Raw genomic sequence first — 22,661 nt, 5'->3', positions numbered from 1 at the left:
TTTAAAAGGAAAGAACTTGCACAAACAAGTACTGACTAGAGAGGCTCTAACTAAGCATATGTCAAAATTTCCATTGTATACCTCTGTTTTGAGAGCTTTTGCAGCTTGGTAGTTAAATTGTAGGGGCTCATATTTTTTTCTTGAAAAAACATGTAAAAGTGAAAAATGAATTTGGTGTTCTGAGTATTATGTTGAAAGAACCAACCCGACACCAAAAACCCAAAACCCCCCGCCCCCCAACACAAAAAGAAACACCAAACCAACGACCACAAAACTAGACCTTTATTCCTGGTAAGATCTGTACTTGGGCTGTTATTGGGAAGCAACCCATTTTACATCAGCTCAGACTTCTGAAGAATTACAAAACTGCACCCCAAAGTATAATTACATTAAATGATTTCCAGTGTCACATGCAAAAAGAAAGCTACAGCCAGATTTTAAACATTCTGTTTTGAAACTTTAATATTACCTGATAAATCATACATGGAAGAATCATTCTAGAGAGTTTTTGATGCATTTTTTTTTTCTGGTGGATTTGTGAAGTTTCCCCATGCAGAAAACAGTCTGGAGATCATTTGCTTACTTTTCATGAAGGGTGTATTTTTTCCTACCAGCTTGAATTTTGACCTAACTGAACTGGATAAAAATTTCTATGCATTCATTGGAGCAGCTTATTATCAGTATGGAAACTGCTGTTGATTTTAAAATTGCAAAATTTGGAACAGGATGTTCATAAGTAAAGGAAATTCAGCCTCTCACTTTTGGGAAGTTCTTTGGTTTCGTCACTTAGACAGATTTTTCCCTATAAGTTTCATTTGAGCAAAATCCAATCTTAGTGATGTGAGAGTTCAGCTGAACAAAGTAGGTACAAAAATTCCACATTTTAAAACAGAATCTTCAGGTGGTCTCAACAAGTGTTGGGTATCAGTAGAATAAACAAGTATCAGTTCTTCATAAGGTTACTTTCATTTTACAGGTAATCATAGAGTATGTAGCATTGTTCTTTAATATTTGGTTTATGTTGCTTTTAAAAAATGTTATGGTCAACTCTAAACAAAATATGCAACTCTGTAAATATATTCAAAGGAGAAATTTTTTTCCTGTAAATTCTCATGGTTTAATAGTTGACTGCATGTTATGACCTTTCCTGTAAAAAGAATGGAAGTGCTGGAAATTCAAGATGGACTTCATGAAGTTTGACATTTCTCCCTTTTTAGGCTAGGAACTGGTCTGTCTCTTTTTAGAGCAAAATTTAGTGCCATAAAAACCCTAGAATATCTCAGCCTTTATCAAAACCTGATGTTTTCCTTCTGGATTTGATATTCTCATGCATAACATCTGATTACTTTAGATAAAAGCTACAGATGTAATTTTATTTATAGTTCTTATATTTGTGTCATAGTTACATTCTGAGATAATGCAGTGTTTTCAACAGATACTGAAAAGGCTCTGTGCTTTTGAGAGTGAATATTTGGGTTTTGACACTGTAAAATTTCTGGTACATTTTTATTAGGAAAGGTGCATGCTGAATTGTTTCTTGCCCTCTATTTAGAATCACAGCCTGTTATTCCTTTACACTTCTTTTTCTTGCTTGCAGATGCTGGTATTCACAACTGAAATATTTTCTTCGACAGAAATGACCATTACAGGAAGTTTGAGTCGAATCACCACTAACTTTTTCTTGTAGGTTAGTTCTGGTGTTTTTAGGCTTCCTTTTTAATTGACCAGGCACTTGGACATCTGCTGAGTTTCACTGTTGTCTGTGAGCCTTAAGAATGTTCCTGAGTCAGATCCCTGCTTATCAATTCTCCCTGGATGTCATTTCCATTCTAACACTGATGGCCATTTTTGTGTTCAGTAATAAAATGGGCTCTGACCGAGTTTTATCAACTTATAGCCGATACTTACCTCACTCCTACTTGTAGCTGAAAAAATGTTTCAGGTCAGCTGAATAAATGTTAAAATGAATACAAGTAATCTAAAGAAAATACCAAAGGGCAGAGGTAAATGTGGTAAGCTAGGCAGATGATGTAAAGTTAGAAGCAGAAGAGAATGTTATTTTTTTCACATAATGTGCTAATGTGACATTTACCACGCAATTTACCACATAAAAACAGCACGCTGTTTTTATTAAATGGATTTCAGGTAAATCCCACCATATATTGCATATATTGTTGGTATTATGATTTTTATGAATTTGGTAGTAAAAGAATCACCTCGTCCTGTGCAGTGAACCAACTTCACAGTCTTTAGTTCTCTGTTGAAGAGATCTTTTTGCCAAGCTGCATCATCTCCGGAGGGTGAATGATGGTGCAGAAGGGGCGCTAAGTGCCCCAAAGGTATTCCAGAACAAATATACTTGTTCTGATGGGGTTTAAGGAAGCCAATCCCCTCCCCTCACCACAAGCTGAAACTTTTTCAGACATGGAGAAAACTAATCCCAGGATACCTGTATGAATAGCGAAGCATTGGATGAGGATTTTGGTCTTGGTTTTTGGCTTTCTGTCACTATTACTCTTTCAACTGATTGTAATGGAAGCTGATCATTATATAAGTAGTTAAGGATTAGTAATTAGGTTAAGAATTTATTACTTGTTATCAGAAGACAGATAATAAACTGTGGAGTAATACTTGTGACCTCTCTCTCTTTAATCCTTGTTGTGCAAGAGGGGCAAGATTTCAGTCGATAGTGCCGGTGCTGCAGATTGTAGCCATTCATGAAAAGAGAATTTCTGTTTTTTATTCGAATCTATGAGATGGCTTTGTTGTTGAGAGGGATGATAGGGGATTGCTAATAAAACTGATTTAAAGTTGATGTGAGATATTTGCTTCACATAAAGCTCTGGTAGAGGCAGGGTACCTGCAAAGAATGCAAATTAACTCCTGTATACAAGGCACATTCTTTTAGCATTGGAGATGAAACCTTTCTTCCTTAATCTATTGGACTCAGAGATCTTGTGGCTCCCATTATAATAGTGTCACTTTGAGTTCTGGATCTGTGAATAAGTCCTTGCAGTGTGATAAATGTTGAGGTGTAATTGCATTTGGACTAATGTTTCAATGACATATGTTGATGTTTGTAAGCTGTTACTACAGAAGTTGTACGGTGGTTTATATTCTGTGCCTTTCCATTATTTCAGGATTTTCCTGAATTTGCAGGTTGAAAGGGTCTTAACTTTATGGCGTCACAGAATGGTGTCAACTATAAGTCAGATTCCGTAAGTTCCATAAAAGCTACTTTCCAATGTTTTCCTTACAAATATTTGATCCAAACCTTTTGCAAATCTTCAATTTTTAGATAAAAATAATTAGGTTGCCTGTTTTTGTTTGGGTGAGTTTTTTTTTTGTTTGGTGGGGTTTTTTTGTGTTGTTTGTTTGTTTGTTTGTTTGTTTTAACAGAGAAAGTTGTTGGGTAACCAGAGGGAAATTTCTGTCTTACCCTAAGTGGAAATATTTGCAGTTCTGTAGGTTTGCAAGATAGTATATATCTGAAGTAGTAAAGTGTAGAAAATTGTTATTAAAAAATGTGCTCTGATAACAATTCTTGAAACAAAGCATAAATATCTATGATTTTATTATATTTTTAAGTCAAGGGAAGTCTTTTTTCTGTGACAGTTCTATTACCTGGGGAAAAAGCATAATTTTAGATCAAAGGCATTTAGAAATGTGCTGGGTTTTCCTTTCCTTTCTCTTTTTTTTTTTTTTTTTTTTAGTTGTAGGGTCTCAATGGGCCTTGCTTTCATGAGTTTTCAAAAATAAGCACACAGCAAGCTAGATAGAATGTAGGCCATCTGAATATAGCACCAGATTTATAGTGGGATGAACATTGTTTTCAGCCAAGACTTGTTTACAGCAGAATCCGCTGAGTTCTATGAATTGACTGTGAAATTACTTCAGTACAGATTGAAAGTGGGTTTAAGTTTCCCATATACAAATGGAATGGATTTTTTTATTTAATGCTTCCAGGATCTCCCCTTCTGTCTCTCCCCCCAGCCATGATGATAAAAATAATGATTGTGAGTACTTAAATACCTATTGTAGAGGGTTTGGTTGTGTTTTGCATGAGGAAGAAATGGTGGTACATGGTCATGGCATTAAACATTTTGGCCCTGAGTCATAGGGAAGCAGTACCTGCATACTCACTTGCACCTGTACAAAGCTGGAATTGGTGATGTTTTACACTTGTTGGTGGTTAATTTGCACAGGCACAAACATGGAAAGCTCGAACAGCATAGCACAGGCTTAAGTTCCCAGCCTGCAGCAAAATGTCTGTGACCTTACAGCACCTGCCTAGAGGGTCACACCTGTTTCAAAGAGATTCTCTGAAATGTTCTGCATTTTGACTGGTTAAACTCTGTAGTTGGGAGCTCAACTCTCATCTGTAGGAAAAGCAGTCGCTCTCTTGAACACGTTCCTATTGCTTCATTCGAATTTACCATTAAGTGACCTGAGAATTTAGATTTTCAATGATTTATTTAGGATTGCCCTTTCTTCCAAAAGGAACTATGTTGTCCCAGTGGCATTTTGCTTAAACATGCTGTTAAAAACATTTAAGAAAAGCTAGAGCAGACCCTTCAGAATTAAGTACTTTAAAACCATTTTCTTATTTCCACAGTTGTGATTCTTTGAGTAAATATTGCAAATTGAAGCTGCTGCTTAGCACAGTCTCAATCCAAAATAATTTACGTTGTTCCTAACATGTACTAAGGGCTTGCTTTTGGGAAGAAATAGCTTTCATATTCTCCTAAGAGAGTTGTGTACAGCTAGTGTAAGATGTTGATGAACTGCTCAGTGTTAGTACGTTGTTGCTGTTATTACTAGACTCTTTCTTTGCAACCAGACTATAGAAAAAGCAAGAAATGCTATTCTTCACATACCTGGGACAGAAACAAACTTTTCAGATATACTAGGTGTTACTTAGCTGTTGAAATCCAAACTTACTGTGCCTTGTTAGTCATGAATCTTCTGTTACTAGCAAGTGAGCCTGCTGTGGATTATGTGTGCAGTTAAGGTGACTAAACTTGGAGAAAAATGTGAACTATAAAGTTCTGAAGGAAGAATTAGAAACATAGATTCTCCACTTTTCCTTTCTAGCTTTTTATCCTTTTCTCATTTTCAGCTTTTGAAGGGTTTTATTGTATCCTTCTTTAATCCTCACCTTTTTAAAATGCATTTTTTAATGTCCTGCTTATTTCCTCCTTCTGCTATTTTTCTCTCAATACCTTTTCTAGATCTCTTTACCTTTTAATTAACATCACTTAGGGCAAAAAAAAGTTTCTTCTGGCTAGCTAATCTTTTAATATTCTCGACTTAAGCAATGAGTCACTATGACAATACCAGTCAGGCTTTTTAATCCTCAGGCTCTTTGGAGAAGTATTTGGGAACTTTTATGTTCAGGTTATTAACACAGAGTAAGGTTCTTTCCCTTCCTAAATATTTACTGTGATCTGGTGGGATTTAGACTGGTATGAGAGCACGTGAGTGCAACACGCTGGATATTTCATGCTTTGCTTCAGTCTTTTCCATGGATGAATGTTCTGTAAGAGAATGCTCTATGTCAGATACTGCTTTATCTCCTGTGCTAAAGAGGGGTCTCTCCCTTGTGGGGCAGTGGAATGTGGCTTGGTGGGTGGGAAGCAAGAAGCCCCAGGAAAACTATTCGGCCTCTGCCTTCTCAGTTTCCCCTTTCCTGTCTGTCTGCCACGGTCTTTCCTCTCTTTTCTCTGGGAGCTAGAAGAAAAATTTACTTTCAGCCATTAGGGAATAGGAGGAGTGAAGAAGTACTGTGGGACTTCTGGTGGAAACTGGTCTACAGGGTGTTGCTTTTTCTGGGAAGCTGTCCAGGGACAGGGCAGGCTGTGCAGGGACTTGGGGCACAAAAACTCTCAAGAACACTGTCTTTTTTCTGATACAGATTGAGATGTTTTTAAAATTGGCTGCACAAGCTTCTTCAATATTAACTCTTATAGTTAGCTGTAATAGTTCTTATTTTGATAATGATTTTTTTTCAGTTTTTAGTTGATAGAGGACTTGTAATTTGTTTGACTGTTAAGATCATATGATAGCTATTGATCACAAGTATTTGTTATAGTAACTCAGATATGACCTATAACAACAATAGTATTTATGGCAGCCAGTACATGTCAGATGTCTCTTACATGGGATAAAAACTGCTGGTGTGGGTGGAAGTGGTTTCCAACACCAAATACACCACATCAAGTGAAGCTCTTTGACCAAGGATATTTCAAACTGTGCCAGACCTCAGCAGGCCACCTGCCATGGTAGCTGGTGCTCTGACCTTCCCAGAGATGGGATATCACTTCAGATATAAACAGTTGTCTTATTAATAATAGTATAAAAGGATAATTAAATACATGATATATGTTGGGAGTTAGTGCTTCTTTCCTATCCCAGGATGACTGTCTGAAAAAACAGAAGTGGAAATATGTCTTTGACTGTGAATATTTTAGCCCAGTAGTTCTTAAGAATGTATATATATTTAAATTTAGCTACAGCTTTCAAGTAATTAGAGGAATTGAAATATTGGGTCCACAAACTAAAGGACACTAAAGATAGTATATACCATTTCATATTATCTTAATATAAGTATTTTCAGGTGGTGAGAATTTGCCAGAATATATAATGTAGTGATTTTAAGGAGGATTCATGAAAAAGCGAGTACAAATTTACAGCTGGATTTCTTAGTAGCCTGAGATTTTTGTTTGTTTCAAGTTGTGTGTGCTGTTCTTACTTGCTATTCTTACAAGCAGGAGTTGGAATGCTTCGGTGTTTGAGAGAATACTGTTGTCTTCAGTTTTACATTCCTGTTTGAAAGCGATTTGTTTTCAGAGGTTGGTTGATAGTTCCAGGAACCCATAATCACATAAAGTTTTTACTTTTACCAGTAGCAAAGTGAACTGTATTGCTAGGCAAAACTGCACAAGTGTTTAATCTCAGGGGAATAAAAATTGGGTGTGACTGTTAGAACCTTCATGCCTTAAAAGCTGTTTTTACCAGAAGGAATTTTAGCGTGTTTTATTTCCAGTTGTGATTCTATTCATGTGTGTTGTTCCAATAGCTTGCATGTGATAAAATTTAGCAGTGAGTAAAACAGAGATTTTCGCATTGTTGTTTCGAATTTGAGTGTTTCCACTCCAGCTGTGGTGTAGTAACCTTTTCTTATCCTGTTTGGACTCTTGCCCTTTATGAACCTCTTCATCTCATTTTAGGAATGCTATCTTAATTGGCTCTCACTGTTGAAGCCGACTGTCTTTGAAGACATCTGTGATTCAACTTAACCATCAGCTCTCTTAACACTACTCACTTCTCCAGGGTTGGCAAGTGCCCTTCTTGATTCTTGTTGCATCTGTCATTTTAAAGCACAGATTAGGGCTCTGCTTCTCATCAGCCCTGGTACTTCTCTCAGTCTTTGCCTCATGCAATATTGCACCATCACCTGCCTTTTCCTACTGCTAGATCTTGCCAGGCCACCTTCCTGGTGGAACACAGCTGCACTTGTGATACAGGCTGCCTTTTGGGCAACTTCAACTTTTCAGTCTCAATTATGGTGGTGAAAAAGAGTGATTGTCAATTTGTAGGGTGCTTCCATTCACCAAGGCATCTGAAGTTGGTTTATGAGCAATAAGATATTAAAAGTTCTGTGCAATCAAATTGAATGAGTGAAATAAGTGAACTTAAGAACATGGGGGGGTACCCTATAAACCAAGTTCTTAAGTACCTTGTTTTGTTTTTAAGACAGACCCAGATCTGAATCAGTATAGTAATTCTTGTCTTCTGTGGTGAGGATGAGGAGGATACCTAAGGAAGAATAAATAGGGCAAACATTTAGTTAAAAAATTTAGTTTAATAACTGTAATAATCTATATATAAATATAATAATTAAAAATTTAGTTTAAAAATTTAGTTCATTTCCCTAGTACTCTCCCAGCCTTTGGCCATTTTTAACTAAGGGATTTCCTGAACCTGTTGTGTTTTGTTACTCCAGTAACCTTCACTGAAGCTGCTCTTCCCGGTGTTTTCCCAGTTTCCTCTCAAATCTATTTAAACTTGCCTCCAAAGTATCCTTACGCAACAACTAATGAGGATCAGGGATTTTTTGAGCTTGCTTCCTGTCAGCTTCATTAGATGTTCTAGTTACTGTCAGTCCTCATCCATCTTCCTTATGCCACTTGAAATTTACAGACATATATCAGGGTTACTCACACAAGGTGGAGAGTCCCAGCATACTCAGTTCCTCCTCAGTTTGTAGACATTTCTTTCTTTTGATAATCCTTGTTGTCTTTCGATCTATCTCTTACGTATTTGGTTTGGTAAGAGGTGACTTCGATTCCATATGGTGGTATAATTGTTTTCTATTTTGTTCTCTGTTCTTTTTCTAATAATTCATAATATTTGATCTGGGTTTTTATTGCTGATGAGCACTGAGCAGATGTTGTCATGGAATTACCCATCATAATTAAAAGTTTTGCTTCTGAGAGGCAATGGACAGCTCAGAGCCTGACCTTTTGTACATCAGGACAAGATTATTTTTTCAGATACATGGTTTTACCTTCTCATATGTTGAGCTTCATTTTTGTAGTTCAGTCACTCTGCAGCTATTTGCAGTTTTTTGTCAGCCTTATAGCCTTTGAATCTCTTAATGAAATTTGCAGACTTGTTTGCCTTGCTGCTCACTGCTTTCCCACGAATGTGCTGAGGAGAGCAGATCCCTGCATAACTCAGGTGGTACTTCCCTCCATGCCGAGCAGAAGCCCTTAATACCTGCCCTCTGCTTCCAGGTTTTTTTACACCAATTATTTATTCACTTCATTAGGTCATGACTATGCAGCTTTCTTTAAAACATTTGATTGTCTCTCATATTGAGGTGTCCGTATATGAAAATACTGCCACTAGTTGAAAGCAGTGGGGCATGACCCATGTTCATAAATGTAGTCCTTGAAATAGAATAAGCTTATTAATGTTGAAAGGGGGAAAAAATTTATATTCAGGATATAAATGTCTTCATTGGTTACTGTACTTTAGACCAAAAAAAGGAAAGTTATTTTTTGCGAAGAACTTTTCAATCTTTTTTATTTTATTCTCTTCCTTTGCTTCTCTTGGGGGATAAGGAATGAAGAAGCAAAAGGCTTTATTTTGATTTGTACGAACAGCTTCTGTTTGGAAATTTGACATCAGTACTTCCTGAAGGTAAAGATTCTGCCTCAGTTTTCGTGAAAAATACGCCTCCCTGTCTAACTATATCCTTGGGTTTTTTTAGTGCCTGCCTTTACCCTGTCCAAATTACTCATTCAAATATTTCAGCCAGTTCTGTTTCTTTTCTACTTGGTATGAAATCACACATCTTGTTGTAAAGAGGAAATCTATTAGACTTTTCCCAAGGTCTGTACTGTAATCCCAGCTGGTGCCAGATTGTTCCTAATTGTCCTGTTAGATATCCACTGACCTGATCCTCATGGGCTGTAAGTACATATAGCATCAGGAAACTATTTCAAGTAGCAATTTGGAACCAAGTATTTGATATTTCTTTCCTTGCAAATTCTCTACAGATAAAGTTCCTAACACAATGTGGCAGCAATGTATCTGGTTTTAAATGGGTTAGATGTGGCCTGATATTTGAGAGGACAGGAGGCTGATTGCCTCAGGGTATATATGAAAGGGAATAGGGTAGATTTGTGTTGTTTACTGTTCTGGCCAGAGATAGTAGCTTTCTTCTCCCAGTGAAAGTCACTTTACATTCTCTCAATAAATAAAACCACAGTGATTGTTCTGAGACCCACATACAGTTTCAGTACTTCATATATCTTATTTTGTATTCTTCTGTGCCATATGCATTTCTGTGACACTGCTTAGCTATGCGACGCAGATTTTTGTTATCTGAATGTTGCAAACAAGCTGCATCTCAGCACTAAGTAATGTTTAAATCATTTTCAGTGAATGGTTTCAGGTGAATTTGATTAAAGTGCATCTGAGAAAATGGAAATTTTTATTTTATATTTGATAGGAATTCAATAAGTTGAGATGTGGTTTGAAGGCTGATTATTATATTTTGGTGGGTTATGTATCTCACTTGGATTTCCATTTTGATAAACACCATGTTTTCATGTAAAATACCTAAAATACTCTTAGAATGCTTTAATGACAATGCTTAGAATGCTGTAATGCATATCTGCCTACATGAAATCTCATTTCAGGGCTTAGGGTCAAAATTCTTATTTTTATATATTTGAAGGTCTTTGAAAAAAATATATTTGTTAAAATATGTAGTGTTGGAGAGTTCATTTACTTGTTTAATGATGATATTTTTGACAGGAAGATACATGGCATGAAGAAGGTTTGTTTTTGTAAAAAAATGAGTTCTGCTTTTAATGAGGGACTCCTACCACTGCAACAGAACAAATACATAGAAGAAATTACGTACAAGAGTCTCAAAAAGTAAGATCCAAGGACTTAAGAAAAAGTTGAGTTCTAGGGCGAAATGTGCAGCTGAGTATTGTCTCTTGATCAAGTCTCAGAAGCAGCTCAACCAGGAAAATTCCCTTTTGGCCAGTCTTAGGAATGGTGGAACAGCTTGCTGACTTGCAATATTGTTAACTTGCATTCAGTGGAAATCCCATGTGACACAGCAGGTAATAGGCACTACTGGAGGTTATGGCACTTTTAAAAACAATCTGAAAAAAATACAACAGTTTGATACTTCTGTACACTCTATAATGAATGAAAATAAATGCTACTATTTTAAAATTTCCATTCAAATTAGTTATCTATATCAAAAGATAATCTGATCACTAAAAATACTATTACACTTCTTGCGACTCATGAAACCAAATTAAAACTGGAAAGGTAAGATATCAAAAGGATTGCCAGGAATAAGATTCTGTGTGTGACCATGATCGGGTCCCCATTGGATTTGTACATTGTGACTGTCTCTAAATAGAGTATGAGATTTTCTTTATTCCATGGCACTGTTGCCTGGGTAGGCCTGAATGAACAGGATAGATGTTCACTTAGCAACTGTAAAATACATACATTTGTTCCTGGTGTCTGATACATCTCCTTATAGTTTAACTTTTTCATGCCATTCAGACTCTTCTCTAAAGTGCTGACCTTTTCTCATGGGCTTTCCTATGCTGCTCTGCATTATTATACCTTTTAAATCAAGTTTCTCTTGAGTTCTGTTACCATCTATTTCTTTCTATCTCCCTTCTCTAGCTTCTGTCTTCTTTGCTCTTGAATCAAACAGCTTGTCTTCCTTTCTGAGTTTGGTGTGGGCTTCACTGAGAGAAATGGAGAAGAATTTTCTTATCCTACCCTCTTATCCTACCCTCTACTTAAGAGTTAGAGTTGTGTTCCACAGCTGCAGGCTAGCTCAAACCAAGTTGTTGTCTGCCAGTGTTTCATGTGTAGTTTAGTTAACTGTATCTAAATCAGATACTAAACTGTCGTTTAGTTGACAATGTGAGTTGAGGATTAGGAGCTGAGAATTTTGAATTTACTTTTGGGCACTCTTGGACAAGATTTCCCTCAATTTCATCGTTTTACCAAACTCGTGTAAATTTTCCCAAGATTGTTGGGAGGCATATATGATCCAAAGACCATTTTCTGTTAAATATCAGAATTGGAGTTTGAGAATTATGTGTATGAAAAAAGGCATATATGCATATTACTTTGCCAAAACTTTTTAATGTCAGCAAAAAAGATTACCAGTCCTGCTTTCGGAAATGGCTGAATTGTGTTGCAGATTTTTTCCACAGTCATTGAGTATGATGAGAGCATAAGCCTGAAAAATTTTGGATTAACCCTCTTAACAATCAGAAAAATTTGTCTTCATAAGGAACCATACTGTTGCAGAATTCAGTAGGTTTTGAATTTGTATTGGGATCCTCATTACTATGGTGTCTCTTTTTAGTTTATTTTACTTAGAAAACATCGTAACAGCATCTTTTAAGGTGGGGTAATAGAGTCTAAGTAGAAAATTCTAAAAGAACAAACCTGCAGTACATGTTCTGGACTATTGCTGTGTAGGAAAATAGCATACCACAACCACTTAAAGTGCAACATAATCCGTTGTTTGCTGCTCAAAGAGGAGGCAGAGGGGCATGCGAAGAGATGTACTCAAGGTTCTGTGTGGCACACATGCTTTGTTGGTATTAGCACCTCACAACCACTGAGTTTCCTGAGTTCTTGCATGACGGCAGACTAGATGAAGCGTGACACAACACTAAACCACTTTCCTTTGCTCATGCTAGATTACTGTCAAGCGGATAAAGGATTTAGTCACGTCAGTACCTCCTTGTGCCCTCCTTGGCCTTTGGGCTTCTGCGTTGGCTGTGGCAGGATTTGTGCCAAACTCAGTCTCCTATCCCTTCCAGTCACTTGAGTTGCTCCATGTATAGCAGTGTCCCTTTCTGCATACAGCTTTGCTTAGCCTGGCACCGTAGTGCTCTATCCATGGCATGGATAATCTCCAAACCAAGTAATCTGTACAGGAGTTAAGAGGGTGATGATTATATGGGGAAATATTAACACCTGTTGGTACTATCAGTTATACTTCTAGTACATGGATAATATGAGTTACAAGGAGTGATCTCACTTGGCAATGCAATTCAAGACCTTTGCTGGCCTAATCAGGTACTAAAAAATTATACCAACCACCCCTATACCTTTAAGACTGCTTGTTTTGACCACGTGTTCTTTTGAATATTCCTTCCACTTGAAGAAAGCTTTGGAAGATGATGAAAAGATGCTAATTATGTCTTCCTTGTTTCATATTACTTCACTCATGTTTTTTAAAAAGTTTTACATATTTGTGTATTCAGTGACTTAATTCAGCTTCTCAAAGACAGGGTTCACTGTTGTGCCTGAGGAATTCTGCGACATCTGTAATTTCATTTGTACATACAGATGTTTGACTTTACACTTAAGTTGGTGTTCAGTTAATAGCATTGGATCTTGGCAGACAAAGATGTCTATAGGAGGAGGATGGAGGAAGCAGAACAGGGCTTGAACAACAGGTTGGTACTGATGAGTGGGACCACAGTGCAAAAGCAACTGACTGTTAAAAAGTAGTAAATAAAACTGAACGACCAGTGTCTAGCTCTTCTTTTAAATCTCTGTGCATGTCAGATTAAGTATTTTGAATAATGTATTTTGTGAGGATGATCTAGTAGCTCAATTAAAAGTTTCAGCAGTAAAATCAATAAATTTGTTAACTCTTAGTTTATGTGGCTACTTAAAATGTCATAGGATTGACTGTCCTTCACAAAATATGCTTGTAAATATTCAGATCAGTTTTATGCAAATTTCTTTCTGAGAGTAGCATTCTCTAGAGGCTTTTTTTGGGGTAACCCCTGTCCTTTTTGCATAAGTAATTACAGATAATAACTATTTATGGGGAAAACTACTAGATCTTTAGCTTGTCAACACACCTTTTTCCATTTTTGATGGCTCGCATTAAGCTTTATGCAGACTGTATTTCTTGTATTTCTTATTCCTGCTAGCACTGCTTACATTTTCATTTCATGGATATATTTGTTACCTCACATACAGGAGTACTAGTGAGGAAAGAAATTAAAATGCTTTAGGAGTACGTTGAGACATTTATGTGTGTGGATAACTGTCCCTTGGACAAAACTGGAAGTAGTGAAATTTTCAAAACTTGGGCTGTAAAACCCAGCTGACGAGAGCTGTTCATGACTGCTGCTGTATGGAGCATTTGTTTATCAAAAAGCAAATGTAATCCTTGGATAGAACTTTGCTTAGGAGATAGTGGTGGTCTATTGGCGTGCCAATTCATGAATGAAAAAGCAGACTTATCAGTCTGTAGAGAGTGTCATAGACTGGGAGAAACTCTAGCCATTTTCCATCCTTTGTATTTATATTCTATATTCTTTACTATATTGTATAGTAAAGATACAATTGTATATTAAGTATATTGTATATTATACAATATTATATTGTATATTAAGTTCATTCTTTATTTTTGCATAAATAGGGCAGCAAATATCTACTGTAGAAGCAGTGGCAGCTGATAAGCAGTTTCAAAAGATGGAATGAATTCTTGAATTCTTCTAAGCATTGCCTTTCTCCATTTTGATACTCTTCTGGTCTTTAAAATATGGGAACAAAAGGAAGGTGGTGGAAGTTGGTGTATCAATGTAAAATGATTTTTAAGTATAGGGAAAGATGTAGGAAAATTCAAGCTGACATTGTGATCAACTCTCTTTGTTTTTCCAAACATCCTTGCCCAAATTTTACCCAAAGTCTGACATTTCTTCCTTTAGGTATCCATTGTGAATAGCACAGCTGGAATAGAGATACACAATACTCCTTCAATCTGTAGATGAGAGGAGGGGAATTGAAGGAAGGATACTGCTTTCCTACACACAATAAGCTCAACTTCTCCAGGATTCAAGGAAAAGTAGTAGTTGCCTCCAGCTAGTTTCTTACAATTTTATACTTGTTTTTCATATTTAACATATAATAAACTTAATTATTAGCTGAACCTCACCATGTTTAAGGCAGTTTCTTAGGTTTTGTTTAGGGGGAGGGGACTTAGAGATGAGACATACTAAAGCACGGCGAAGTTAAGTTAGTTGTATGTGTTCCTTCCATGAGTCAGCAGCACAAGTAGGAAACAGAGCTCATGATTATTCTTAGTCCCAAGGATATTTTATCCCAAGAATAGGCTCATATACTTTGGTCCCTGAACCTGAACAATACCCTGTCTTTATATAGCTTTTAAAAATAATCATGGCACAGAAGCGGAGTCGAGCTGATTGCCAAAAAGGACGGTAGGCAGTTTTTTCTGTGCAAGCATGTTGACAGGAACCTTTAGTTTCCTTTGTTTCCTCTGAAGTGTTAAGGAGCGCTCCATTGTTAGTGCTCCATTGTCTGGCTGTATTCTACACCTGTAGGTTTCTAAAGAAGTGTTGGGGAGGTTTTTTGAGGGTTGGTTTGTGTGTTTGTTTTGTTGTTGGTTTTGATTTGTTGTTGTTTTGGGGGGAGAAGTAGTTGGGAGGGGTTTGTGATGTTTTTTCTTTTTTTTGCTACTTCTTTTTCCTTTGTTTCCTGTGTGTGGAAGGGGAAGTTCTGGAGAAGGAAGAGGGATAAATGAGTCAGGGCTATACTGGATTCTCAAGAGTGAGCTGCTAGCAGCATATATGATTGTTAGTCATGTTCCTATGTCTCCTAGAGATCTTCAAAACTTCACATATTTCTTCAGAATTTTTTCTGTTCTGTGATTTCTCCTGGACTTAATGCATAATAATAATTAATGGCAGAAGTATAATATGTCAAGGGGCTTTATGGGCAGCTATGTTTTTCCTCATGGTGGCAAAATAAAAATGGGAAGTAATTTGGAAAGGTTTTTTTGTTTTCACGCAGTGGAAACCTAGGTCAGAAAACATAAATTCTGAACTTTGGAGAGCAGAGGGACAGAGCTCAGAACATGGGTCTCTGCTTCTCTCCTTTGTACCTGAATCAAAAGACTCTATTCTGTTCCTTTGGATTAGTAACATGTATTTTGTAAGGTCTTTGAATTCTACCACAACTTGAGCATAAGAATCAGAAAGCTGTTCTGAATATAGCTAATTATGTGAAATGACCTCTGTACATATGCTTTGGATTTTGAAGCTTTAATATTTGGTGGGGATGGATTTTTTAGAAGTTAAAATAAAAAATTCACTTTATGAAATTCACATTTCAGACTTTGTTTTATCTTGGTTCCTAAGCAGTTATGATTTGCAGTTTTGCCAGCTAACAGAAGTGTCTTTGTATAATTATTCTAAATAAGAAATAGAGGGGAATTATGTGTTGTTTAGTGATAGTTTGGTGTACGTTTGTGTCAGACCTATCTGGAAATATTTTTAGCTGTCAAATGGATTTTATTCTAGCTCTAAAGACTGTTTTTCTGTGCCAGATGATTGAGTTATGTATTATGATCTTGGAAAGTTTTGTTTATTACAGCAGGTGGTTATTTGACAAAGTATATCTATGTGGATGCGGAAAGATTAAGGACTTACTAGAGCAATGAAGAGGGAAATCCAACAATAACCTAATTTTTGGAATGACATAAATAACTGCAAAGTTGTGCAGTCAGACTTTTCTTCCAGACTATGTTTTTCCTAGAAATATTGTAAAATAATTTTTTTTGTGGTCATAGTAATATACAGACATGAAAGTAGAAATGATAGACCCTTGTAGCATGTAAATAGGTTTATGCATTTTGAAGTTGTGTGAATTACAAGTATGTATTGCTAAAATGACTTTGTCTTGGTGACTGTCTGTGGAATCCAGTAATTCTGAAGGATCAGGGAGAGCACTTTACTTTGTATATTTGTGTATAGGCTGCATATTTGGAACTCTCCAAATTTGGACCTCTCTGAGCATCATGCTCTGTTCATCCACGTACGGAGGCAGTACAGCCTGGACTCAGGTGTTCCTCCCACCTCATAATTCAGGCCAGTGACAGAAGGGAAGTGACACTGCCTGATTCCTTGTGCAGTCCTATTTGCTGGACCATATTGCCTTCCAACAAGTAAAATTAACTTCCATACAGTGATTATAAAATTGACACAGACAAAACTTATCTGTCTTATTGAATGCTGATTGTGCTTCACTTTCCTGTTTAGCAGATCCAGGAAGGTAGGACTGCTTCAGGCCTTTCACTAGGTGCTGCTGCTCTGGTGTGGCTGGGATGTTGTAATGTTTCCATTATTAAACCCTGTTTTCAAACTGCGTGTGACTGGTCTTTGAAAAGTCCTTCAGTTATTAAATCTTTGCATCCTAACCCTCTCCCTGCGTTTGAAGAGAAAATTGATTCAGAATATAAAAATCTACTGAGTAGTGACTAAACTCAAAATTCTTGTTTTCAGACTTTACTGTCTGAATTTTAGAAATCTTACTGATTAGGTGTAACTCCAAAAGAAAGACACATTAATTTTGTAATTAAAAAAATACATCTTCTGATTAGACAAAAGATCTTTACTGACTTAGTAGACTTTTACAAGTTTATACTAAATAAAAATTCAGGTTTTAGTTTTTGTATCTCGTGTTCTGGGGTTGATTTAAACCATGTTGGTTCTTCAGTAGATCTGTCATGTGCAAGCAGGTTTGTCACCAAATCATAGACTCTGACTGAAAAAATGATAGTTCAGAAGTAAAATTCTACGAGGGGTTTGAACTGTATGGCATCAGTTTGACTTGGCAAAACAAAGGTAACAAAATCTAAGCATGAATCCTAGGAAAAATACCAACTACAAGGTGCTGAGTATGTTGCAAGTAATATGGAAGAGATCACTGTGTTACATAAAATGCAGTTAATATAGCATCATTTAGTGTGAAAATATTCTTGTATTTTACTACAGTAGCTATTACATTGTGGAGAAACATCATCTCGGTTCACTTTGGTATAAAGCAGTGTTGCTTATTTTTAATTTTGGAAAGAAAAGGTTTTTCTCATCAGCATAAAATCCATTCTCTACAGAAAAAAAGGAGATTTCTATGCTCTGTTCCAGGCCTAGCACAGCTAAGGAAAGAAATTCAACCTCTAACTTGCTCCCGGTTGCCAGTGAAATTATATTAAAATTTTAGACTCTGAAGGCTGGCTGCTGAGACCCTAAAGCCATTGTTTCTCTATAATTTGGATGTCACTTTTTTGAACTGTAGCTCCAAGGTGATCTCTTAAGATATCTCTCAGTTGCTGGAATCTAGTGAGTCAAAGGGTCTCTCAGGAGCACATATCTATCTGCTCAGCTCTTCTGTGACACTGGCCTGTCAGTACTGTTGTCCCTTTGCCACTTCATCAGACTTTACTGTGACCAGAGGAAAAACCTTTGTTACTGCAAGAGATACAGACTGAGGTGATCAAGATTGGTTTCATTACAGCTTGGTGGTAGGACTGAAATCTAAAATAGGTGCTCAGATTGAACAGTTCTTTGACTTCTGTTAGAATTCTTCACCAAAATGCCAAAGCTGATTGTTTTAGGTTTGTCGTTGGTTTGTTTTTTTTTTTTTCAAATAAATGGGACTTAAATACCTTGTCTTACACTTATGAATGGAAAATAAGATAGAAAATTTTTGACATTGCTTCGTCCTTCATATGGGGGGAAAGAAGGGAGTCATCCTAACTTGAAAAACGGGGCTGCACAGACTGCCAAATGGATAAAGTGCGGTATGTGCTTCCTGAGGTGTCCTAGGAAAGCCCCTCCCCAAGACCTCAAAAGTACATGTGCTGAAATGGATAGACATCTTCAGACAAGTGAAATGCATGGACAGGGAGAGTCACTGACCTACCCCAATGGCATCATCTCTGTGCCTTGTATAATTCTTGAAAATCACGTCTGAAATCGCTGAGCTTTGTATCTTTGTCTCAAGAAGGTACTGAGATATGGTATCACATAAGCATATCTAAGCCAAAATGGTTCATTATGTGCTTTGCTGTTCTAAAGAAAACAATATATAAGTGAAAAATTAAGACATGATTTATCATGGCTATTTGATACCAAAGAAGGACTTGAGATAATCATCTGATAGAGTAAGAATTAAAGTTAGGGAGAAAAAAACCAGATACCCTGCCTATAAATTATCAAGAATGTGCCATTTTCTGCTGTGTGTACATGCTGCAATATATGTTCAAGCACAGATAAGGCTCTAGTTGGTTTCAAGTTTCACTTTTGCAGTCAGATAAAAAGAAGGTATCTTGGTCTGATATTAAAACATTTTTTCTTGTTTATACAAATGCAAACAAAAAATAATTTTACTTTTTTTCCTTTCTTTATGATCTTGTATGATGAAACAAAAGTGTATTGATGCACTTAGTGACTGGTGCCGTTCGAAGAGGGAAGGAACAGGCTTTGTGATTTAGATAGAACCATTTGGATGCTTCTCTATACTGTTCATTTGCTGTCCAGATCCTACCAGCTGTTGGTTCTGGTCATGTACTGTACCTAACAGGCAGTGCATCTGCACAGACATGTGCATACAGACACACATGTTTCCCCCTGGGCAAGGAAGTGCCCCAGATGGCACCTCTTTGTGACTTCATCCCTTAATTCACTACAGGGCTCATGAGTCCCACTGGGTGAATTTGTACCTGAAAAGAACCCCTGCAGCACAGTACGTTAATGTAGAGCATTAATTGTACCAGTCAAGGCAGAGCTCTGTTCAAACTTGCACTGAGTCATGTTCCCATCTGTCCTGAGTACAGAAAGCTTCTTGTTTAATCTTGGGTTTAGGGCAGGCTGAGGAAGCCACATTAAAATAGCTGTTGCTTGCTCCTTTGCATCAGGCTTGAGTTCTGAGGAGTAAAATAATAAAGAACACGTGTGTTTAATTAAAGTACAAAGGAAATAGGAAGGGGGATAGCAAGGAACAAATCCAGAAAATAAGGAGTTCTTGAGCATCATAATTACAGACATCTGATTATACTGGAGGAATTAAAGGACTCTGAATGAATTAGCCCTGCAAGCATTCTTAATCTTGAGGGGAGGGAGAGTGTATTCATCAGGGGTTGCTTTGTTTGTTTTAAATTACTTATGTTTTCAAAACAGCGATCTTTATCATTATTTTCTTGGTAGTAAAACCTATAATAAAATCTGCAACACAGCTTCCACAGGAATTTCTGTTGTAAGTTTTCAGATTTAGTTGAAATAATTACTGCTTCAGTGCTAAATTGAGTGTTCTTTTAGGAAGATCCCAGGAAATATGTTCAACTGTTTTTGAGATTCTTAGCATTCTGAAAGTTATTTGGTGTACACATGTAAAACAGTCTATCTTAATCTGTCCATGTGATTAGGAATTTATAAATTTGAATTTATTTAAATATTGTCTTTAAGCAGTCTGTAAGTTATATGATTGATATGCATTTTAATGTGTTTTTCATTAAATTGTTTGAGGCATTAAGTAGTATCTGAGATGGTGAAAGAGAATGGGCTTGACATACATACACCACTTCTAACTCAGTAAAATACTCCATTAAAAGAATACAAATCCTTCAGTCTCCTGTGTAATGTCTTTTTCATGTATTAGCTGGGAAATACCCTTTTTTTACTGCAAGGAACATCTAAAGATTCTCCAGGCATAAATTCTCATAAAGTTTGCTTTGTCCTTCTCTCTCGTCTCCTCACCATCTCCCACAGATTTTTTCCATACAAAAGGATGATTTGTATTTAAGGATTCTGGGTTCTTTGCGTTATACTAAATGGGATTTCTGTGTTAAAAATACTAAATAATTTTTAATTAACTGATACAAGTCTAGAAAGCTTATGTAACTGAGCTGATAGCAAAGAAGCTGGATTTTGTTTCTAACACACTATCGAAAACTAAAAGCAAGTTTTAACTAAAGGGAGAACATTTAAAAGGAGAATGGGAAGTAGGTGGAGTTAGAGAAAGCTGGAAAGAAAAAAAAGATTAAAACTGTCATAGGACAAGGGAGTAAATCTAGTTTTGTGCTGTGTTTATATTTCTAGAAACCTGGACTGAAATAGGTTTGATGTCACATACAAGACTGTAATTTGAATTTTTTGAGTGCATGTTTTTGATTGGTTTTTTTTGTTTTTATTTGCTTGGTTGAGGGTTTTTTAATGTATTTACTGCCTAATTAGTGTAAATTCTTGTTTCTGCAATGATGAAAGGAAATAGAAACACACAAGCTTAATGCACAAGAAAGGTATCTGAATATGCAGTTGAGAACTCAAATCTGTTCTGTTGCCAAAGAAATGACTTTATATTCATGAAGACTTATGATAAATACATCCTCAGAAGCACATGGAAACACAAACTACTGCTTTGTGTTTCTTTGTGTTTTCAGTTGAAACCTCAGTGTTTTTCTTGTGTCACGCAGTGATTATTACAAAAATATGCAGAATATATGAAATACTGAAAGATTGATTAAACTTATTCAGTTCTAAGGATTTGATGTGATTTTTTTTTTCCCCTCTGTTGTATCCACAGGAGAAACTTGACAAAGCTGTCTCTCATCTTCAGCCACATGCTAGCAGAAATCAAGGCTATTTTTCCAAATGGCCAGTTCCAGGGTGATAACTTCCGTATCACCAAAGCTGATGCTGCAGATTTCTGGAGGAAATTCTTTGGAGAGAAGTAAGTAGTAACAGTTTACCAAACCCTCAATTCTTTCTACTCATAAGCATGAAAAGTAATGAACTTTTCAAAAACCCGAATAATGGTTCTAAGTATGTCAGTGGACGTTTTAAAGGTAATTTCTCATACAAGTCTTTATATTAGCTGAAATGGCTACATTCATTGTTATAAATTTTTTTTTCAGTATTGTAATTCACTTAAGGATGAATAAAAACATATGGGCAGTTCTGTCAAGGGTACTTATGCTCAGTCTTATTGCACAAAGTTGATTTGTTCCACTCTCTGGTGAAGATAATACTTTGCTTCCACAAAGTATAGAGCAAATCATGTCCTTTCGTATCACATATTTATCCTACAAATAAAAGCTCTAAAGTCTGAATTAGGATTTTGATATTAGTTTCATGGACAGTATGTTTCCTTATCCCATCTTTAACTTTTCTAACTACTACAGTATTTAGTGGAATGAAATGTGTGGAGCGTGGATATGTGAGTCAATCCATATAGCAAATGCAATAGTGAAAATGTAGAAGTAGGCAGATGTTGCATTCTTGGTTTGTTTCTGGAAAAAGAAGTTTAATTTATAATACACATATAGGCTAATACAAAATGTGTAGCTTGTTCACTTTATCATATGGAATGTTTACAACAGTGGCATAAGAGGAATGCCAGAGGCAGGATGTTTGTGTATTTTATATTATAATAGAGCAGTCATTATGGTCATCAGGTCTGACTTCTTGCACAATGTAGGCAGAACAATTCCTGCAGTAATCTGTTGCATTTTCTGAGCATGAGCAGCTCTTTAAAACAAGTCTTACATGCTTTATTTAGAATACCAGCGTAGTAGATTGGCACTTTTGCAAATCAGTTCTTTTCAGTGTGAATTTACAACAGTTTCACTTCCATGTCTTTTTTGCTAGTCTAAACACACCTACTGCTAGCTTTCTGCTTTCTGGTTTCATAATAGTGTTGTCTGGTAATTTCATTCTTCTGACAAGTTTCTTTCCTGTGTAAATAATATTAGAGTATGATTAAGTTGCTATATCAGTCTTCTTTTTTGTTAGACAAAAGGAATCTGACCATGTTTTGTGTGACCCATTTTATTGTGAATATCATTTTCAAAATATCTGCAAAAGTTCAGCTAAAGTCTTCTGAAGGATTAACTTACATGACATGTAGGGCTTTCTATCAGATGAGGCTTTTAAAAAACATGTCAGTCAAAAAAAGAAAAACAGGATCTTTGAAAAAAATGACTAATGATCATGTTTGTTCACTGTGTCTGTTTTCTCTTCCTCTCTTTTTACCCCTTGCTTAGCAACTCTGAGAATGAAAATTTCTTTGTGGTCCTTCTCTTTTCCTGTTGGGCTCTGTCCTTGAATGACCTTTATCAGCTATCTTGATCACAAATTGCGTTTCTGTCACTGGGATTTACAGATCTCATCTTCAAGCTGCTACTTCTGTCGTTTTGTCTGAACCAATTTCTTCAGCTCCCCTATTCACTGTCATGTTCCTCTTTGAGTTTCTTGACTAACTTCTACTGTCTGTGG

The 22,661-nt window shown here is 36.4% G+C and overlaps 1 protein-coding gene across 2 annotated transcripts in view; it reads left to right on the top strand.

Moving 5' to 3' along the window:
• The window catches only part of CBLB (Cbl proto-oncogene B), a 134,232-nt gene that overhangs the window by 46,476 nt on the left and 65,095 nt on the right, over positions 1-22,661 (top strand). For both annotated transcript variants that reach the window (XM_032680012.1, XM_032680013.1), the window contains exon 4: positions 20,971-21,117. In XM_032680012.1, the coding sequence (XP_032535903.1) occupies positions 20,971-21,117 (147 nt within the window). The remainder of the gene's footprint in view (positions 1-20,970; positions 21,118-22,661) is intronic.

The sequence above is a fragment of the Chiroxiphia lanceolata genome, chromosome 2, assembly GCF_009829145.1.
Source record: "Chiroxiphia lanceolata isolate bChiLan1 chromosome 2, bChiLan1.pri, whole genome shotgun sequence".
Taxonomy (NCBI): Eukaryota; Metazoa; Chordata; class Aves; order Passeriformes; family Pipridae; genus Chiroxiphia; species Chiroxiphia lanceolata.
This window is presented reverse-complemented; position numbering and strand designations above follow the sequence as displayed.